The sequence below is a fragment of the Mastigoproctus giganteus genome, chromosome 5 (genome assembly GCF_048544385.1).
Source record: "Mastigoproctus giganteus isolate SK-2022 chromosome 5, ASM4854438v1, whole genome shotgun sequence".
Classification (NCBI taxonomy): domain Eukaryota; kingdom Metazoa; phylum Arthropoda; class Arachnida; order Uropygi; family Thelyphonidae; genus Mastigoproctus; species Mastigoproctus giganteus.
This window is the reverse complement of record NC_143579.1, coordinates 122,891,604-122,914,265: the sequence shown is the minus strand read 5'-3', so window position 1 is coordinate 122,914,265 and position 22,662 is coordinate 122,891,604. Positions and strand designations below refer to the sequence as shown.

The 22,662-nt window shown below is 37.6% G+C and overlaps 1 protein-coding gene across 1 annotated transcript in view; it reads right to left on the bottom strand.

The window, feature by feature from the left end:
• The window catches only part of LOC150085675 (uncharacterized), a 252,562-nt gene that overhangs the window by 165,623 nt on the left and 64,277 nt on the right, over positions 1–22,662 (bottom strand). Inside the window, exons 2-3 of the mRNA XM_090374182.1 lie at positions 16,777–16,993; positions 3,805–5,971 (exon numbers count right to left, since the gene is read on the bottom strand). Coding sequence (XP_090230308.1) covers positions 3,805–5,971; positions 16,777–16,993 — 2,384 coding nt within the window. The remainder of the gene's footprint in view (positions 1–3,804; positions 5,972–16,776; positions 16,994–22,662) is intronic.

Here is a 22,662-nt window from a genome sequence, read left to right as displayed (position 1 = left end):
TGATAAGAGCACCCTTTGGTTACCCTCACTAAATCTTATTGTTCTTCTCTGTGCCTACTTCAACAGAGCTACATCCTTGCACAAATGAGGCTTCCAGACCTGTAGGCAGTATTCTCACAATGTGGTCTAACCACTGCTCTATACAATGGCTAAGCCAAAATTAATTTGGACCATGAAAAGTATAGAAAATGTTTACCTCAGAGCATTCTCGCTTTTTAACAAAATTTAGCTATTTATTACGCAAGTGAATTTCTCTACATCATTTTGGAAGTAAATATCACAGGAGCGAATTGTTGAAATCCCCCAGGGTTTAGTACTGGGCCCATTATTGTTTTCAGTATTTATTAATGACATTGATGATGGCATATCAGGCCTAATATCTAAGTTTTCAGATGTCTAGGTTTGCAAGGTGGTTAAATATCAGTAATTATGGTATGCGGTATGTTATTGCGTACCATAATTAGAGATCTTGATAAATTAGGCAGATCGGCTGAGAAGTTTAATATATCATTGAACAAATGTAAGGTATTTAAGGTTTATCATATGGGTTGCAGCAATCCCAGACTGAAGTACCAACTATGCAATACCACAGTCATAGTGGTGGAGAAAAAAGATTTGGGAGTAATTGTACAGTCAGAAAGGAAGTTCTCTGAGCAGTGCAAACAAGCAGCCAGGACAGCCTATGGAGTTTTGTTAACAATATACAGTAGACTCTCAATTTTCTGGGATGGATGGTAAAAAGAAATTCCCGGATAATTGATTTCCGGTTAATCCAAAAACACAACAAGTCCCCGACATACATAAGAGATACGTTTCAGGACTTCTTAAGCAAGTCGAATTTTACGTAACTCTGGAATGCTCTGGAATGACTAATAAAATATTGCTGCTATATCCCTAATATGCAAACATTACAAAAACCAATGTCCTCAGAAGAATGAAGAAAAATAGTTATATATTTTTAATCAGTTCAATTAAAAACTATCTGGGCACATAAGAAAAAACATAAAAGGAAGAAAAAACACGTTATTGCTGTAAAAACTGATTTGTATTTTGTAGTCTTGGTTATTATAGTTGACTTCATCGGTGCCGATCGCTTCACCGCTTCTCGTATTCTCTCTTTCTCCTTTATTGTGTTCACTGTTGCCACTGACAAATCTGAATTCCGCGCAATACTTGTTAATGTTTGGCCATACATCCTTATTATTTTCATTTTATGATCCGACTCAATCGCTTTCCTTTTCTTGATAAATTTACTAGTACTGCTGTCACTTATTCTCTTTGTCGGCACCATGATAACGGTCAAAATTAACTTTTCTGAAAAGAACTTCACAAAGTTATCACCCCATGCGAGCTCACATTTTACTAAAGCACATTTCTGGAGGTTACTGACAAATAACAATAAAAACAATTTGCACTTTCCGGGTTATTGGGCTTGTCTGTAGTGTAACCAATTATAAACGGGTAGTAAACTCGATCTTATTGCATTTGCTATAGTACCGATAGCTGGAATTCTGTGGGCTTTTACGTTATTATAGTAAAATGTGTGTCCCCTTCACTGAAATCTTCAGTCATAAGTCCAAATCAACGTGTCGGGGACTTACTGTATCGAAAATGTTCAGTAACCTACGTAAAATGTATGGCGATAGATAAAAAACTAAAAACTTGCTGCGCACTACTCGTGTGTCCAATACACGAGTAGTGCGTATTGGACATGCATTTATGTTTTACGTCAAAATTTTGAATTAAGTTTTTGTTTAATTGAAAGCACAACTCTTGCGTTTGCCCATCATTTTTGTGATTTCTAAACAAAAAAAAAAATAAATAAAAAATTCCATCTCTGACATAAATAACAAAACAAAATTTGTCCTTTTGCGGTGCGACGGAACAACAATTGACGTGATGCACTAAATCAAACTAAACGTTTAGTCGGGGTTTTTTTTTTTTTTTTTTTGAGCTGCTGGTGTGAAGACAGCGGGGATTGCAAGATAATAATAGGTACACTAATCTCCTAATGATGACTTATAACAGCGCTTCTTGTTGCTTATTTACAACGCAAAATATCTGTTTATACCTATTCTAGTTATTACTAGAAATTTATAATTTCTGTTTATTTATTTTTTTTTTTTTAGAGTCTTGAAGTGTCCCAGTTAATCCGATCCCAGTAAATTGAGAGTCTGCTGTACAGGAATTCTGCCCAGCAGTGATAAGGAGGTGATTATCCACAAGCATCTAATAACTGTAGAAAAAACAGCATTTGAAAGGGAATCAGCAAAGTGAGCAGTATTGTCTCTGGATATCTGTTTATTATCTTTCAATAATCAAGTTAGCAATGTGACCATTAACTCTATCATAAATATTCTCATCATCATGGTAATTAAAAAACAGGGGTGGAGGAGATGAAAAGTAATATGGTAACATCCAGTGGTAGAAATCCATCCCTTTGTCCTTCAATTAACTCAAGTACTGTGTACAAAACTATAAGATATTCCTCCACAAGTTTGTCACAGGATTCACACTCAGACTCTACTAGGCAGAAAAAAAAAAAAAAAAATTGTAGTTGGCCAAGTCACTGGGAACTCAAGACTGCAATTAAATTTGGTGCTAACACTGAGATATTTAGTTTCATGCACCATTGTAACTTTCTATATTCATCTGCTGATCTGAAGGTTTTTTAAAATAAATAACATTGCATTTCTGCCACAATTTGACAGAAATGCATATAGACTACGCTGGTCGGCAAAAAAAAAAAAAATTTTTTTTTTTTTTTTTTGCTCCCTATTAAAATTCAGGGCAATTGTAGATTTGGAGTTGCTGAATTCAAATATGGCAACCATACTGCTGTAACACAGAACAATTATATGGGAGAAGAGGTTAAAGTCAAAGTATCTAGTAAAAAGATTTCATATATTTTAAGAAAATGTTACATACAGTACTAAATACTAAACAATGAGTCTATTAACCTTATTCTATTTACAAAAAGGTTTATCTGATAACAAAACACTCATTTTGTCATTTTTGCCTTTCATAATTGTCCACTGGTGTCTCCCATACAAGATTCCAACACCTGCCAACATATTTGGACTCCATTTTCCCTGGTATCTTTTTTCCATTTGAAAAATATCTTTATGAAACCTTTCACTGTGTTCACTGGAGGCCGCTTCCAAGTTTTCAGCAAAAAAGCCTAAAAGGGAATGTAGGAAATGAAGCTTTAATGACAGGTCTTGATTTTTGGTCATTAACCTACAATATTTGAAAACTGAGGGTGATGAGAACATTTTAAGCACACATTGAGTTTTTGAACATATTTCCTACGAGAATCTGTCGAATTTATTTCAGGGAGGAAATTGACACCAACCAGTGTTATCTGACATCAGAAATTAGGAACAATGAAAGATTTCAGTAGTTGGAAGGATTTTTTTTTTTTATGTGCTGTTTTAAAAAAACTACTTCTCATTAAACTAACCACTGAACCACAAGATCTGTATGGTAATAGCTAACTTTCATGGCCACAAGCCAGGTTGTGGATTCAAAACTGTACACTGCCACAAGAAATGCATGGCCTATTATGACTGTGGTGCTGAAATCTGGCTATCCTTAATAATTTAATATGTATGCAGTCACCATGAATTTTGATGAACTATTCTAGCCTTGGCCACCTAGAGAATATATGGAAATTTATTTTGTTTCCATATGTACAAGTATAGGTTGCATAGTTCTAAAAACCTGATAGTTAATGAGATGGATGATTTTTTACAGTACTAGAGTGTTATAGAGAATAATGCTATAAAGAATAGTATTACTTACCAGACGAATATATCCCTCAATGAATGTACCTGGCTGGCTGAAAGATGCAATGGCAACAACCTCTCTCGTAGTTTCTTTTTTGTACTCTGGAAGAATGGTGCCACACACCCAACGGATATTCCGTTCTTTCTTATGAATAACTACTGACCTTCCAACAATACTATGTATGCCAAGCAATGGCAAATTACTGTCATGGAAAGTTAACTGCAGGCTTTCCTTGTTATCAAGAATTCCAAACTTGCCACTGAGATCACCGACTTCATACTGATCACTTGATCCTACAGCTGCTGCTGGACCAAGGGATACGTTAACAGCAAAGGGGTTAAAATGGTTATAAACAGCATCTACAGTACATGGAAACTCCTTACCCTGTGGAACAGATACTTCATGCACGTGATAACCACTGGCTATTTCATTAAGACCACTCAGTTCAACTTTGCCTTCTGTGACATCCATTCCCATCTCCTGGGAGAAATAAATGAAACCTGTAACGTTAGAATTCTCACCTGTACCCACTGCCCATGAACGGACAAATGCTGCGACTCCATGCTGAATACGAATTCCTGTGCATGCAAGTCTATCTCCACGATGAGGGGGTGCTTGATCATCATGGATAATCAATGACTTACCCAAGATTTTATAAGGACCTGAAAGGGGAAGCAAAACATCCGTAAAAAAGAATTTGTTCTTTAGCATACCTTTACGTGCAGCAACATTGATTCGAGAGTGTTTACTTGACAGGTCACCAACTTTGCAGCGTAGCGGATTATCAGGATTGCAGAAACGTTCATACTGTCTTCCGGAGGCAACATTAAAGGGATTGTAATCTTTACCTGCACTTTCGCAACGTTTAGTCCAATTGTAAAAGTCTCGACCAGGTTCGAATTCATGGACTCCCCATCGATGATTCTCAGTGTTGTTGAAATTACCATCAGCATAACTTAGCTCTCCGTAAACAGTAGTTTCTCCCCAAGGCATCTCCATCTCCTGTCGCATGATGATTTGGCCGATCACAGGGAAAACAAAAGTTGCCACAGCATTGGTGGTCTGACTAGGATATCCAATGGTTGCACACACCCATCTACTTCCATCCAACCGATGAATCACCAGAGAACGTCCAATGATGCTGTGCCTTCCAAATAAAGGGAGGTTAAAGTCGGCGTAAAACCCAAGCACCTCACTTGACTCTAATAGACCATACTTACCACTCAAGTCTCCAACTTCATATTCATCACTTGTTCCTGAACCGGGAGCAGGACTAAGATTTTTATCAATGGCAAATGGATTGAAGTGCCCTCCAACAGAATAATCTGAACACAAGTCATCACTTACATCAAGACGTTGAGGGACAGGAAATTCATGCACATGATATTGCAATCCCCTTCCTCTGATATTCTTCAGATTCACAGTAACCACTGTAGGGTCCATGCGGTATCGCTGGCTAAAGCGAATATAACCTTTCACTCCATCAGAATTGAAGTGTGCTTTCACTTCCTTTGGCTTAGTAGAAGTCATTTTTCCACATGCAAGAATGCGAAATGAATTGCCTTTCTCATATAGCACTAAATACAATGTTCTTAAACCTTCAACTGCAGAAAGCGGAAAGTTCCTATCAACCATAAACTTCTTGGAATAACGGGAGTTGCTGGTACCAACTACTATTTCTCCATGCTTCTGGGTCATGTCACCAATTTTGCATTCAATTTGGTTAGTTCTACTGCAATTGGCATCATCAACATTATTAGGATCAAAGAGTATTTGTAAGTACTCACATTGCCTTTGACCACGGCGAGAATTATCTCTAGTGTCATCCAGAATATCTGTGGCAAGAATTTTCCATTCGTGGCTAGTGGAAGGTGTGTATTCTTCAGTGGTGTAGAACAGGTTTGAGAAGATGGTGGTCTCACCAAGCTCACTTTGACGGAATATAACATTGCCTGCAATGGGACTGGAGAATACTGTATCTACAGTCTTCACGTTGCCATGATCAATAATGTTTGAACAAGAGCGCAAGTCTTTATCATAATCCATGCTACGTAACAGAATGGATTTTCCCCACACAGTCTTGACACCTCTGAGGAAGACCTTTGTTGTGGTAAACACCTGTAGAGTTCCATTAATAGGAGGTATAAGAATTGGTCCATACTCTCGGGAAAGGTCATGGATCCTGCGGATGCAAAAAAAGATTATTACATTATGAAATAATAATGTTTGATATGTTTGTAATAACAAATAGAATATTACTTAAACATATCAAATTAACATGAATTAACAACATCCAAAATTCCCTACATATCAACGAACCAAGACCTTATACCAAAGCAAGATCAGCTATGGGAATGAGAATTAATTATAACACAAATATGCTGAAAATAATCCAAATTAATGCACAACGGGCTAGAGCAGTGGTTGACCAGATACGGACCAAAGCTGAAGACGAAAACGTGGATGTCATTATAGTCCAGGAACCGTATGCACATCTAAAGTGGGTCGCAGGGTACCCACACAATTACAAGGTGATCCACACATATGATGACACCCCGTGGGCTGCTGTGCTGGTAAGAAACACCAACACAACTAAAATCACATAGCTGTATACTCCATGGGCTGCTTTTGCTTGATTGATTGGCACAAAAACGACTACGGTTGCTTTTGCACAACTTGGCACAGTATTAGGATTCCTATATGTCATGGCACTCTACTGCAGACTGGGACAAGATGGAGACTTTGCAATCGCTACCTCTAATGTCTACTGGATACCCTACCAAATCAAAGAGTCGTCATTGCAGCTGACGTCGACTGCCGCTCCCCAGCATGGCACAGCATCACCCCAGACAGACGAGGAACTCTAAATGGACAACTCCTTACAGGATCCCATCTAACTGTACTAAATTGATCCCACCATCTGCCGATCTTTTCGAGTACCCTCTGGGAGGCCACAATTGATGTCTCCCTGGCCACCAGGAGTACGGCTGGACATGTAACTGACTGGAGGGTGGAGGATGCATGGACCACCTCAGACCACTGGGCAATAACCTTTTCAATAGAAAGATAACTAACAAGAATAACTCAAACAAACCAACCACAAAACAAACATGCAGTCGCAAATTCAAACTGGACACTGTATAAAGAGCTGCTCACCACGGCAATTAGACACAATCCGGAAAACAAATCCCCGGATGACCTTCAGAGGGAAACTACAAAATTATTACAGATCAGCAATTGAGCGATAAAGAAAAAATCCAAAACCTGGTGCAGTACCCTGGTGGACACCAGAAATTGCTGTACTATGACGACAGATGCAAAAAACAAGAAGACTTCCAGAGAGCTTGCAGAACCTGGCCCGAAAATGAGGTGGAGGTCCTGAGACAACATTACAGAGAAGCTAGGAACCATTACACGGACACCATAAAAATAAGTAAGAAGCATTCTTGGGAGCGCCTAGTGTCTACAAGGTGATAACCAATAAGCTAGCCAGGGGAAAGGTCATTAGTACTACCAGGACATCGGAGGGAAACCTAACAACCACCTAGGAGCAGTCGATTGGCAACGTAGTGGATAAAATCTTCAAGGAACCTGTAATACTAACCATGCAAGAACAACATGAAATTTGCAAGGACAATGCAAACTATATCACCTCAGCAATCGAACCCCCTTCACCCTTGAGGAGCTCAGTGAGGCTGCCACCAAGATTAGAAATCGCAAATGCCCAGGACTGGACATGATTGAACCAGAGATCTTGAAGGAAACCCAGAATCTGCACCACACTTACTACTTACTCTATACAACAGATGCCTGGAAACAGGCAAATTCCCCACAGCATGGAAAACGGCAAACACCAAGTTAATACTTAAAAATCCTAACAAAAAACCGGACTGCCCAGAGTCATATAGACCTATCGCACTGCTCTCAGTAGGTGCCTCCGTAGCCAGGTGGGAAGGAGCAGCAGTGCGTAGCACACGCTTCTTGATTAGACCGGGGTTCGAGCCCGTCACCACCAAATACAGAGGATGCGGAAAGGTCAGGGAATGACCACCGCATATCCCGGAGCAATATGGCCTTAGTTGCTAATGCTCCTAAAAACCAAATAACAAACTGCTCTCAGTGGTCAGAAAACTATGAGAGACTGCTGCACAAGCGAATCAAAAGCAGTTTTGTTTGTTATTTGGTTTTTAGGAGCTTTAGCAACTAAGGCCATATTGCTCCGGGATATGCGGTGGTCATTCCCTGACCTTTCTGCATCCTCCGTATTTGGTGGTGATGGGCTCGAACCCCGGTCTAATCAAGCAGCGTGTGCCACACGCTGCTGCTCCTTCCCACCTGGCTACGGAGGTGCCACGAGAGGGCAGACCTGGTGGCTAGGAATCATAGTGGCATAACCAAGAATACATCAGACCATTTGGAGAGCCAGAACATCATGGCCAAGCAACAGAATGGATGTAAGCAGATGAACAAAGGATGCAAGAAGCAATTTATCATCAATGCGGCAGTTATGATGCAAGCCAACAAGAAATAGCGCAACCTCTACATGGCCTACATCGACTACTGTAATGCCTTCAATTCTGTGCTCCATAGCTGGCTGACAGAGACACTGAAGATTTAAAGTCAACGCGACACTTGCACACTTCCTAGAAGCAATCATGGTGAAATGGAGGACCACCATCATGACCAGACTGATCCCATCAGAAGAGGAATCTTCCAGGGAGATGACCTGAACCCACTATGGTTCTGTCTAGCACTCAACCCACTGTCCACCATGCTCAATAACAGCAAGTACAAATATACCCTAAAAGAAGGGAGGAAGAACATGTACAATTTCTCTCACCTGATGTGCATGGATGACATCAAACTTTGTGGCAACCAAGAATCAACTCCAACAGGTACTCTGGATCACCAAAGGATTCAGCACTGACATCAGGATGTAATATGGCCTAGGCAAATGCAATACCCATGGATTGCATTAAGGACATCCAGTCAGCTGAAACTATCAGATGAACACTGGTGAAGAGACTGAAGCCATGACAGAGGGAGAGACCTACAAATATCTGGTGATGATGTAAGCTGACCAGTTAGAATTCAAAGAGATCAAGGCCCGCCTGACTGAGGAAACTAAAATCAAAGCTCAATGTTGGAAACATGAGCACAACCATAAACACTTACAGAGTCCCAGTACTAACTTATTCCTTTGGGATCATAGATTGGACCAACACAGAGCTAGAGGGGATTCAGAGATCCTCCTGTCCAAGTTTCCATGGGTTGTTGCAGACAGTTGCTCATGATGTATTACAATGTTGTCTGCCAACCAGTGGAAACTCAGATGGGGAATCTTGGAATCTCTTCCAGCTCAAAGTTTGTCCAATCTAGGATCCCAAAGAAGTACATTAGTACTGGGACTGCATGCCCAAGTCATGAAATCCTTTCCTGGCTTAGCAAAGGCAAGGACAGTTGCTTTATGCCAAGTGTCCAGAAACTGTTCTTCAAGAAAGATTCTGTTTTACAGGAAGACCAAGTCATCTATAGATTTTTTTTTTTTTTTTTTTTTTTTTTTTTTAAGAGCATTAGCAACTAAGGCCATATTGCTCCGGGATATGCGGTAGTCAATCCCTGACCTTTCCGTATTTGGTGGTGACGGGCTCGAACCCCGGTCTAATCAAGAAGCGTGTGCTACGCACTGCTGCTCCTTCCCACCTGGCTATGGAGGCGCTATAGATTTTGGTGTAAAGTGTTTATGCATTTAATAATGGAGTTCATCTGGTTCAAACAGCACGTGCTTTGGTAAGAGTTAAAGCTGTATTTAACTCTCTTAGATTAAATGGTCTATTGTAAGGGTTTGATTTGAAATTCTTCAAAAAAAAAAAAAAAAAAAAAATTTGCCATTTCTTTTTCAGAACTGTGACCTCTGAGAAATAGGATGATTTTGCAGAGATATCAGAAAACATTTCAGCAAGAATACTACTGCAGTTAAATCTGCAATAGCACATCCATTATATATTCGAGGATCAACCATATATGTTGAAATATATCTACCACAGATAATGTTGGAATATCTACCACGTCTTGTTTTGTGCCCTTTTTGGTTGCTGTGCATTCTGCATTTGACCACAGTTTTGGGCATGGTGGATACTGAATAAATGTTTTTGGAATTGCAATTGCATGGACGATATTTTCTGTGACATGCATCACTGAAAGGCTCCTTCCTGACTGGCTGACTGTAATGATGTCAAACTTTGCCAGATGGTGGAAGGCATTCCAGTCAACCTGTTCCATCTTCTACCATGATAACCTAAAGGTAAAACAAGGTCTCCCACCAAGTAAATAAGTTATCACATCAAAGCAGTTGCTTCCATATAGATTCTACACCTCCCAAGTAAGAAGGGAGGAAAAAAGGGAAAGCACACAGAAAGAACAGAGAACATATAAAGTTATGTGGGGGGGGTAGAGAGAGAGAGAGAGAGAGAGAGAGAGAGAGAGAGAGAGAGAGAGAGAGAGAGAGAGAGAGAGAGAGAGAGAGATAGTTCTTACATTTAAAAGTCTTTATCAGTGAGCATATGCTCTGACATGTCCCTCTTCCATTATTATCAACACTAACAATACAGGGTATTATGTCCATTAAAATCAGATAAGAACCATTGTGGTTCTTATTTTTGTTTTTTTATCTGATCAAATACTCTGCATTTGAAAATATATATGAAGTAATTGTGAGACAATTACTGCATATATATATATATTTTCAAATGCAGAGTATTTAAGCTTAATATTGTTTATTACATGGATAATGAACAATTTCTTGTATATTTGTATCCGTGTTTTTTGTATCTGTCACTGGTTAGGACAGGTGTTGTTGAACTCCCATTGGTGATCATGGCACTAGGCATGGAAAGCTAGATCCGATTTTGCTATTTGGTCATGAGCTATTCATGTCATATTTATGTTATTTAATTCTTTTGAACAGTTTTTTAGTGGTTTATAAACTATATGATTTCTGGCAGCCTTTGCATTGTAAATTATATACAGGGTATTTGGTGGCAAGAGTCTTCATTGGAGTGAAGGGCAGGAGGGTGTTTTTGTCATATTTTCAAATGTTGCTATTTGTTATAAATGTGGTGTACAACCCATTATTTTTGGCTATGTTTTTAATCTGTTTGCTAATTTAGGAGACACAGGGTATGGTAATACTCTTTCTTTTTCCAGTTCTTTGTTAGATGCCTGTGTGTTGAGATATTTCTATTTTCTTGTTTTAATTGTTTTCATCATTAGTGTTTTTGCATTCATAGAATGTAAAATTAGACAATTTCCCTCTAAAACATATACTGGGGTAGATATGTCATTGACATATCTACCCCAGTATATGGGTTTTAGAGGGAAATTGTCTAAAGCTCAAATAACTTAACTAAGACTTCAAATGCTGTCCTGAAAATAATCTAATTCTTTAAGAAATTAAAGCCAGATTACACTCCACACATGCATTATTTCACCAATTTCCAAAGGAATTCAGTATATTTCTTGTATATTTGTATCTGTGTTTTCTGTATCTGTCACTGGTTAGTACAGGTGTTGTTGACCTCCCATTGGTGATTATGGCACTAGGCATGGAAAGCTGGATCCGATTTTGCTATGGTTTGAACTTGGTCCAATGGTTGTCACTGATTAAACATCCAGCTGATATGAAAGGACTATATTTGCAGCAACATAATACACCTTGTCACAAAGCATAATCAATACAACAGGGCTTCAAAGAAAATAATGAAGTGAACGTGCCATTTCTAGTCAGGATGTTAGAATTTTATACTTTCATGTATACCAATGCTAGAAATATAGTAAATAAATTTGCCGAATTTGAAATGCTGGTCAAGATTTCAAACATAGATATTGTTGGAATATCGGAGACGTGGTGTCACACAGATACAAGGATTACAGAAGAATTTGGAGAGTAGAATGTGTACAGAAAGGATGGACAGGATAGGAAGGGAGGAGGGGTTATGCTGTTAATCAGGAAACAAAATCTAAGGAAGTGAATCCAGTGGACAGTGCAATGTTGAGTCAGTTTGGTGTGACATAAGCACTGGGAAAGCAAAACTCAGAATAGGAGTGTGTTATTAATTATTATTATCATTAGCCATATGGTGTAAGGCAGCCTAAGGTTTTTGCTGCACCAGCCAAAAAAATTTTCAGCCAAGGAAGAGAAGAATGATGATATCCAGCTCAGGACCCTGGGTGTGCCAAGCCCATACTCACTACATGTCAGTCCTGGGGTTATAGGCCTAATGATTCTAATGAGTACGACAAACAATTGTACAAAGAAATAGAATGAACCAGTAAATTAGATTGTATGGGGGTTTTTAACCCCCATACAATCTAATTTAACCCCCATACAAATGGGGGATTTTAACTTCCCAGATATCAACAGAAACTTGTGGGATGGTCACTTGCACAATAGCAAGACTTCTGTTATTTATTAGATGACTTTTCTTCAGCAGCATGTTTAAGGGGCAGCCAGAAAGTAATACTCTTGATCTGGTTATCAGCAATGATTATTCGTGAATTAAGAATTTGCAGATAGAGCCACTAAGTGGCAGTGATCACATTGTACTGATGTGGAATTTATTTAAAGATATAATTACCATTAGCGGTAAAGGAAAGAGTTTTTGCTTTCGTAAAGGTGACTACAGTGGTAGTCACCTTTAAATTCTGTACAGTGGGAGCAACCGATGATGTTACAAACAGCAAATTCTAAATGGGAAGCATTCAAGGAATTAATCGTGGTAGCTTTTCATACCATTTAAGAAATACTATTCAAGGTTTAAGCCTAAATGGATGTCAGATGAACTAAGGAGACTCGTGGCACAGAAGAAAAATGCATGGGATGCACATAAATTATCAGGCAACACAGAAGCCTGTGGTAGATATAGGTAATCAAGTCACAAAGGAGATTAGGCAAGCTAAGGCAGATTATGAGAAATCTTTGGGAAAGGATGCTAAGAAAAACATCAAGGACTTCTTTACTTATATAAACTCTACAAAGAAGGGGATGAATCATATTGGTCTACTTGATACAGATGGTTCAACTGTTGATGATCCTACTCAGATAGTCGACAAACAATGAGTATTTTGCATCTACATTTACAAATGATGAATTCTTTAGGGAACAGAAGGACAGAAGCTTATTAAACTCTAACAGGAAGCTTAATGATTTTGTAATAATTGAGAACAAAGTGGAGAAGAAACTGTTGAAGTTACACATAAGAAATGAACCCAGTGCGGATGGGATCTATCCAGTTATATTAAAGGAGACGGCAAAGGAAGTAAGCAAAACCTTAGCCATAATTATGAGAGCATCCTTGGTCTGAGGGGAAGTCCCCACGGATCAGAGATATTCAAATATATCCCCAATTCACAAAGAGGGGGATCAAAAGGTGACACGAGTAATTACAGACCTGTTGGTTTAACTCCTTCTTCTAAGGAAAATAATGGAGTCACTGGTTAAAGAAGCATTGCAAGATCATCTATACAAGGCTACAGGAAATAATTCAGACACAGCATGGGTTTGTTAAGGGAAAATCTTATGTGACAAATTTGATTGGATACTATGATATGGTTACAAAATAACTGGAAGAAAAAAAATATTTTTGGTATCATATACTTGGATTTCAGGAAAGCTTTTGTTACTTTTGTGCATGGAAGACTACTGTACAATTGGAGCAGTATGGTATTAAGGGAAAGTTCCTACAATGAATAAACGGGTGGTTGAGTGGGAGACGATAGAGTGGTAACCAATGGACACTGCCCTTCGTGCACTAATGCTATTAGTGGAGTAACCCTCAGGGTTTGGTGTTGGGCCCATTGTTGTATTGTATAATTGATCAATGATATTGATGAAGGTATATCAGGCTTAATGTTCAAGTATACAGATGATACAAAAGGTTGGCAGCGTGGTTAATGACAGTAATGGCAATGTACTACTGCAACAAGATCTAGAAAAGTTGGGCAGATGGGCTGCGAAGTGGCAGCTGAAGTTTAACATTGACAGATGCAAAGTACTGTATATGGGTAGTGGTAACCCCATAGAAACTTATCAACTGTGTGGTACTACACTTAGGGTTGTAGAAAATGAAAAAGACCTGGTCATAATTGTGCAGTCAAATATGAAGTTTTCTGCGCAATGCCAACAGGCTACCAGAGCAGGTCATGGGGGATATTGTCAAGGATATACAGGAATTTGTTAGTAGGGAAAACGAGGTGATTATCCCTTTGTTTAAGGCAATGGTCATGCCATGCCTTGAATACTGCATACAGGTCTGGAGGCCTTATTTTAGGAAGGATGTAAATTTGCTTGAGCATGTACAGAGAAGGGCAACAAGATTGGTGAGGGGAATGAAGGGGTCCTCTTACCAAGAGAGGCTTAAGTTCTGCAAATTGCAGTGGCTGGAGACTAGACACCTGCGAGGTGATCTGATTGAGGTGTATAAGGCCTTGAATGGGTTGAGCATTCTTAATTCTGATGGGATTCTTCCACTTGCTCAGATTGCGTGTGAACCTAAGGGGGGCATAAATTCAAATTGAGGAAAGACAGCTATAGAATAGATGTGCAAAAATTTGCCTTTAGCCAGCAGGTGATTAATTGCTGAAACAAACTTCCATTTGTCATTGTGGAAGTTGATAACTTACATAAATTCAAGGAGGAATTGGACAAACTTTTAGAGGGAATGGTTGTGTGAATTTTTTTTCTTTTTTTTTTTTGATTGAAGCTACATAAGCTGATACATTGCTTTCTTGCATCACATGCCTCTACTACTGCTACTATTAGCATTAGTAGTTGCAAATGATGCAAGAAAGCAAACTTATACAGCATCAGCAAAAAAAAAAAAAAAGAAGAGAGAGAAATACTTCTCATTTCACCTATTCATCACCGCCAATAGTTTGTCTAGGTCTTCCTTGATGTTATTTAAGCTATCAACTTCACAACACCAACAGATGGATGTTTGTTCAAGCAATCAACCATCCACTAGCTAAAGCCAAACTTCCTCACATCTATTCTGCAACTGTCCTTAACAAATTTCTCAATTTGAATTTGTGGTCCCTCATATATGTAGTCTGAGCAAGAGGAAGAAGCCTGTCAGCATTAAGCTTGCTCAATCTATTCATTGCATTAAACACCTCAATTGGATCACTTCGCAGTCTCCAGACCCTGCAATTTGCAGAAATGAAGCCTTTCTTGGTAGGAACACCCCTTTGTTTCCCTCACCGATATCATTATCCTTTTCTGTTCCAGCAGCTCTACATTCTTCCTAAAATGAGGCCTCCAGATCTGTAGGCAATGGAATAATCACCTCCTTATTTCTGCTAGCAAAATTCCTGCATTAACTGCCCTGGCAGTTAATACAGGAACTGCCATTAACTTCCCTGGCAGCCTGTCTGCATTGTTCAGAGAACTTCTTATCCAACTGCAAAATTAGCCCCCTTTCTTTTTCATTTTCCACTAATCTGAGTATAATTTCACGCAGTTAGTACATTACTTATAGTTACTACTACCTATGTGCAGTAATATTATTAGTGGGACTCCACTAATAACATTAGTGGAGTCCCACTAATAACAGCTTTCCTGAATATCTTGGATTTCAGCTTTCCTGAAATTCAAGTATATGATATCAAAATTTTTTTTGCATCCAGTTCTTTTGTGACCACATTGCAGTAACCAATGAAATTGGTTACTAGATGTCCCCATAACAAACTTATGCTGTGTTTGAAGTATAACTGCAGCCTTGTCTAGATGATCCTGCATTACTTATTTTACCAGTGACTCCATTATTTTCCCTGAAACAGAAGTTATGCTAGAAGGTATATAATTACTCATGCCATCCTTTGATCCTACTTTGTGAACTGGGGATATTTGTACATCCTCAGTCTGCTGGGACCTGTCCTGGATCCAAGGGTGCTCTCATAATTATGGCTAAGGGTTTGCTTACTTCCTTCACTGCCTCCCTTAATATAACTGAATAGATCCCATCCCTTCCACTTTCCTCTCAGATATTACAAAATCATTTAACTTTCTGTAAGAGTTTGATAAACTTCTGGAATCCTCTTTACTAAAGAATTCCTCAGATGTGATGAATATGGAAAATACTCATCAGTTTGTCAGCCACCTGAGCAGGATCATCACCAGTCAAACCATTGAAATCAAGTGAACCAATTTGATTCATCCCTTCCTTCTAGTGTTTACATAAGTAAAGAAGTCTTTGCTGTTTTTCATTGAGAAATCTTTGCAAAGATTTCTCAATCTGCCTTCACTTGCCTAACCTCCTTTGTGACTTGATTACAGACTATTTTATATCTATAAATTAGTAGACACTGTTTCTGTGTCACCTAATAATTTATATGCATCCCATGGCATTTTACTTCTCATTAGTTCATCTGAGATCTATTTAGGCCTATACCTTGAAGGGTATTTCTTAGTTGGTATGAAAAGCCTATCAGCTGGTATTATTTCTTGAATGCTTCCCATTTAAAATTTGCTGATGGTAACATCTTAGTTGGTCCCACTGTATAGAATTTAAAAACTGTCTGAAACCGCCATAGTCACCTTTATTAAAGCAAAAACCATTCCCTTTAATGGTAGTTACATCTTCAGGTAAATCCAAAATGAATACACTGTGATCACTGCCACCTAGTGGTTCTTTTACCTGCAGATTCTTAATGCATATAAATCAAGTTGAATATGTGTTAGATGTTTTGGAACAACAATTGAGCCAGAACAAGTTGCACTAGTGCAAGCCCAGAAATAACCACCACCTTATGAAAGAAGTGGTGCAAAATTCCATTCTCCACATATGAAAACATCCTCAGAAGATTGTCATTTAAACCTATTTAAATAGGATATTGCTGTACTAGATATTAAATTATTTTCTGACCAGATGTTTTATAATTTAGTGTTCCATTACATGCTAAAGGGTAGTGTATAGAAGCAGATAAACTTACGTCCTTCCAAGCTCAGGAGCTGCACAGGGTGTTGCAGTATCAAACATAGCTGGAAAATTATAGATCCCCCATGCAAATTTCTTTGGCTCAGTGAAGCGTGATGTTAGATGAATGGAAATAGTTACATTTTCTCCTGCCGCTACCTGGTGAAAAGTAATGTTACCTCTGATTCCTCCATAGTTAAAAGGTGCATGTAATGAAATATCACAGTAAATTCCTGAAAATAAAATTTAATTTACTAAATATTTTGTACACTTTTATCTCAATTTTCTCTAAAATTATACTCTATTAAAATAAAATGGCACTTAAGGTTTATTTAGTTACCTTTTGCTAAGCATATTTTATAAGAATCAAAAATATGGAATTCAAATAAATGGGATACATTTGTTAGATATTACTATTTATCCCCCAGGGGCTCACATCTGGTTAGTATAGGCTTGGCAGACCCAGGGTCCCGAGCTGAATATCATCATTCTTCTCTTTCTTGGTGATTCCCTTCGACTTTTCACTCTCAAGGTAACTTGGGAATTTTTTTTTTTTTTTTTGGTTGGTGCAGCATAAGCCTTAGGCTTCCTTGCACCACGTAGCTAATAATAATAATAATAATAATAATAATAATAATCAATTTAATAGGATAACAGCTTCATTGCTGGTATTCTACTGTAACTGAATAATGACAAACCCAAGAAAACTTATTGGATTCATCCTTAGCCAAAGATGATGACAGACTAAATTTTTTTACAAATTATCTTTCTCCTATTAGCACATATTTTTAAAAACACATTGTACAATGATGAATATTTTCACCTTTGTTTAATTTTTTTTTTTTTTCGATTTCCTGTTTGTTAGTTATTTGTGTTACAGTATAAATAACTAACAGGAAACTGAAAATGATATTATTTTTATTATTATTAATATCCATATGATGCAAGGAAGCCTGAGGCTTATGCTGCACCAGGAGAGAAAAAAAAACAGTTCCCGAGTAACCCTGAGAGAGAGAGAGAGAGAGAGAGAGAGAGAGAGTGTCAAAATTAGAAGGGAATCACCAAGAAAGAGAAGAATGATGATATCCAGCTCAGGACCTTGGGTGTGCCAAGCCCATACTCACCAGATGTGAGCCCCGGGGTTATAGTAACTTGCATGATATTGATTAGTTAATATTTGTTTGTCTTTGTCTCTCTTCATCGTACCACCATAATGGTTACAATCTTTAAAACAGGGTGGAAAAGACTTGAGTTCAAATCTCATCATAAAAAAAAAGGCTTCACTTGGGGACTTTTTTTTTTATGGGATTTTTTGCAGTGTGCATGAGTTAGTCTATCTCAAGCAAGATACCTACAGTTTGTTATTCCTGATAATTTTGGATTAATGTTCAGCAAACAGAGTGAAGAAGATTCCCAGGGACTCACATCTGGTGAGTATGGGCTTGGCACACCCAGGGTCCTGAGCTGGATATCATCATTCTTCTCTCTCTCTCTCTCTCTCTCTCTCTCTCTCTCTGTAATTTTTTTTTTTTTTTGGTCGGTGCAGCATAAGCTGCACCGACCAAAAAAAAAAAAAAAAAAAATTAATAGCCATATGGTGCAAGGCTTCCTTGCACCATATGGCTATTAATAATAAAAAATTTTTGATGATATATAGGTTGAGAGTGTAATTAGTATTAGCCATACAGTGAAAAGGAGGTAAAGGCTTTTGCTACACCAGCTAAAAAATAAATTAATTAATATAAATAAACTACCCGTATGTTTCCCTCTTCATGTAGGTAACCATCTAGCTAACTCAAACTCTTCAGCTGTCGGTCTCAACCAGACCAGGGCCAGCCCCAAAATTTGTGGGAACCTGCTCAAGAATTACTTGTGGGCTCTGGGGTCCTGTGAAAAACTTATACGGAGTATTTTTGTAATAGCGATTTTTTATTTTTTCAAATTTTACAGCAACTAAGAAATAATTAATTAATTTTATATTACACTGAACAAAAATTTTAAATACAGATAATATTTAATACATTAATCAACAATATTGTTTAATAATTGCAGTCATCTCATGAAAATAGGAACTTGAATAAATAATAATATGAACCAATAATCACTGACATCACACAAACAATACAAATGTTATTGGAAGTGAGTATAACGTAAAAATTACATTTTTAAATAACGTCCTGTTTTCGATATCGAATGAAACACATTGAAAAAGAAGTACAGTATACACTCTACTTCTAGCAAGTTTCAAGTCTAGTTGCGCAAGTGCTCTTAGGGTCACAATAATGTGGGTAACTAACATTAAGACAATTTCTATCAATGGTGCTCATTGATAGAAATGCAGAAAAGATGCAGATGATATTATTGTTTAGACCATTTGAGTACAGGGCTCTGTTCAACAGAACTAGTTGAACATGCTTGTGGCCAGCCCTGAACTGTAGAGCTTATTCCAGTAATTAACAACTTACAGGCTAAAAGAAAACTTCCTACAATCCAGTCTAAATCTCCCACACCTCATAATTTGAATTTTTGGCATCTACTTCTGGAATCATAACAATGAAAATTTCACCTTCATTCAATTTACTGTCCCCTGTCAGAACCTTATATACCTCAATTGGGTTTCCCTCTAAGAGGCCTGGTTGCTAAAGCCCATACATACAAATAAGCTTTTCCTTATATGGGTACCCTTTTGCAAATCTTACCAAGTAGGTTCTCCCTGCGTGGACCCTTTCAAGAAACTGTCATTTTTTTTAGATGTAGTTGTCATACTTGAACACAGTAATTCAAGTGCCTTATACAATATGATTACAGCCTCCCCGTTTATAAGCAAATGTTCAATCAATCATTGATTGCACATCATGGTCCTTCCTTGCCACCTGTCTACACTTTTCAGAGAACTTCATGTCCAACTGTACCACAACTCCCAAATCCCTATCCTTTCTGCACAGTCTTTAATTCGACCCCATTAATCGGGAGTTGCTATACCCCAGGTGTAAGAGATAGCACTTTGCTGAATTAAAATATTTCTGCCACTTTTCTGACCATCCTTGAAGCCTATCCAAGTCATCCTGAAGGAGTGCTTACCATTAACCACTCTCCCAATCCACATCATGTGCAAATTTTGACATCATGCCTTCTATCTCCTCACCGATGTAATTTAAGAAAATCAGAAAAGGTGGTCTCAGAACTGATTGTTCAGAAGAAGGGGTCACTTCAGGGCCGCCGCAAGTAGATAGGCCATGTAAGCATCGCTTATGGGCGGCAGTTCAAGAGGGCACCAACAAAACTTTTGACATATACAATCCAGACCTTTGTTTAATTAACGAACTTCCTTCAATAGTATAAGCGCAATATCACATGTTCTTTCATTTCGCTCAAAGCGTTTCACAATTTCATTTTTTTTCCTGTATCGCAGAGGTGGACTGGCCATAAGCCTTACCGGGGAAACCCCGGTGTGCCGGAGGCCATAAACACTAGTATGAAGCTGCTACAAGTTGTCCCCAGTAAGAATTTTTGACTGTCTATCGATATTGCTTTTCTTTTTCTCTCTGAATCTGTAGTATCTTCACCAGCACGCTTCCTTTTCACACATTTCTCAAGTATTTTACTCATTTTTAGGGAATAAAACAATTACAGTATAAAAAGGACAAAAATGAGGAGGCACACTTGTTACACATAAACAAAGCAGTAAAGACAGAAACACACTGTTATTCCCCTCACGCTAGCTCACATTTTACTAAAACACATTTCTGGAGGTCACTACCATAATATAATAAAAACAATTTCCAGTTGCATTCCTGCTAGTGGAATCTGTTACAAATGGGTAGTAAACTATCTAATTGCATTTGCAGTAATACTGATAACTGTTTATGTAGTTATGGTGAAATGTGTTTCCCTTTCACTGAAATCTTCAATCATATAAAAAACAAATACATTTTCAGAAACTTTTCTTCATTCAGTTCGAATCCCAAGTTTGACTGCCATTTCTTGTAAACACGAAGGTGAATCTTGCATAAGTGAATTCGGTTCGTGTTATATATGACAAAGGCCTCCATAACCAAGTGGTCAGGAGCGGAAGTGCAGCAGCACACCCTCTTTGAGTAGACCAGGGTTCAAGCCTCTGACTACTAAATACGTTTGTTAATATTATCTGCCAACACCTACACTGGACCAGCGTGGCAAATTATGGTCCATTTCCCTCAGCATGAATTGTTGAGGAGGCTTCCATCCTGCCGTGGGTTGATAATTGCTGCAGTTTACATTTACTTTTTATATACATCGTTCCCCTATTTATGAATCATGTATGATAGAATTCGTGTAGTGTAAACACATGCTATACGAGTACTGACTGTACTATATAGTGTATTTTAATTTTTTTCCTCAGGGTAAGTATTTTTTGTGTTACCATGTGCAACTTATTTGTTAGCATATATTTATAGCTTCGATTCTTTATACGATTTCAGTTTTTAGCATTGCTTATAAATATCACGAAACTTACCTCCTAAGCTCTATGGTTAAAATATAATGAAGAAATTAAAATGGGAAATTAAAAAATATAAAAAATTCCCCAAGGGGAAGAAAGAGAAGAACCAAGAGTCCTAATGTTGGAGTTTCGCAGTTCCATCATCAGTTGGTTCATTTAATCGGGAAAGAAATTCTGAGTGTTATAAAAGTTAACTCTAGCTTCCATGGTGCATGGTTAGCACACACCGGAAATTTTACATGTTATCATATACATGAAATTTATTACATTACATGAAATTTTACATCCTGAACCTCACAGGATGTTATCCGGAAAATCATTCAATGGCTAAAGCTTTGTGTATTAATAATAGTTTAGAACTGGAATTCAGTTTTGTTAATATTATTGCAGGATCTGGTTGAGTGTTATAAATGTGTGAATGGGAATGTTGGCCGAGTTCTGTGGCTGAATAATTAGCATGAAGGCTGGTTTGTGATATAAGCTCTTATTTGCAGTTTTAGTGGATCCAAATTTGGCGGTAATACTACCAATGCATTAGGGAATCATGCCAAATCAATAGCCTTAAAAATAAAATCTTATAAATTTCTTTTTTCAAGTATAATTTGGCATGATATTTTAAATACAAATCCGGTAAGTAAAATGCTCCAAAAACGGTTTTTGATATACTGTACATGAAGCTCTTGAATGTCTACAAAATATCACGAATATTTTAAATTAAACAGAACAGAGGAAGCAGTCCAAAAAAATTCTCAATTCTGCTATGGCTATCATTGGCGTTGAAGCTTCGGGTCCAGAAGTAAAGACTGTAAGGAAAAGATTGCAAAAAAAAAAAAAAAAAAAAAAAAGTCGCTTCGATTATGAAAGTAGAGATGAAGCTATTCAGGATATGCAACAAAATTTCAAAATTAATTTTTTCTTTCAAATTATGGACAATAATTTTCTCGTTAACTGAAAGGTTTATAAATATGAAAGAACATGTAGAAATATTTAAAATCTTTTATAAAATTTCTGAATTAATAAAAAAAATGGTCAAATGGTGATTTATTAAATCACTGCAAAGATTTGCATATTAAATTAAGTGACATTGATCGTAATGTGTTTGTATTGATGGTTTAGCATTATCTGAAGAACTCAGAGTACTTCAGGTTTAGACGATATTACTCCATTTGAAGTGTTACAATATATTTTTAAAAAAGATTTTACAGATACTTTTCCAAATGTAGCAGTTGCACTAAGAATATTTCTAGCTTTACTAGTTTCAGTTACCTCAGGTAAACGGAGTTTTTCAAAATTAAAATTAATCAAAAATTATTTACGATCGACAATGTCTGAACAACGAATCTCTAATTTGACAATAATTTCAAGGGAAAACGATCATTTGGAACAAAAACAAATGCAATAATTAATAAATTCGTATCTCTT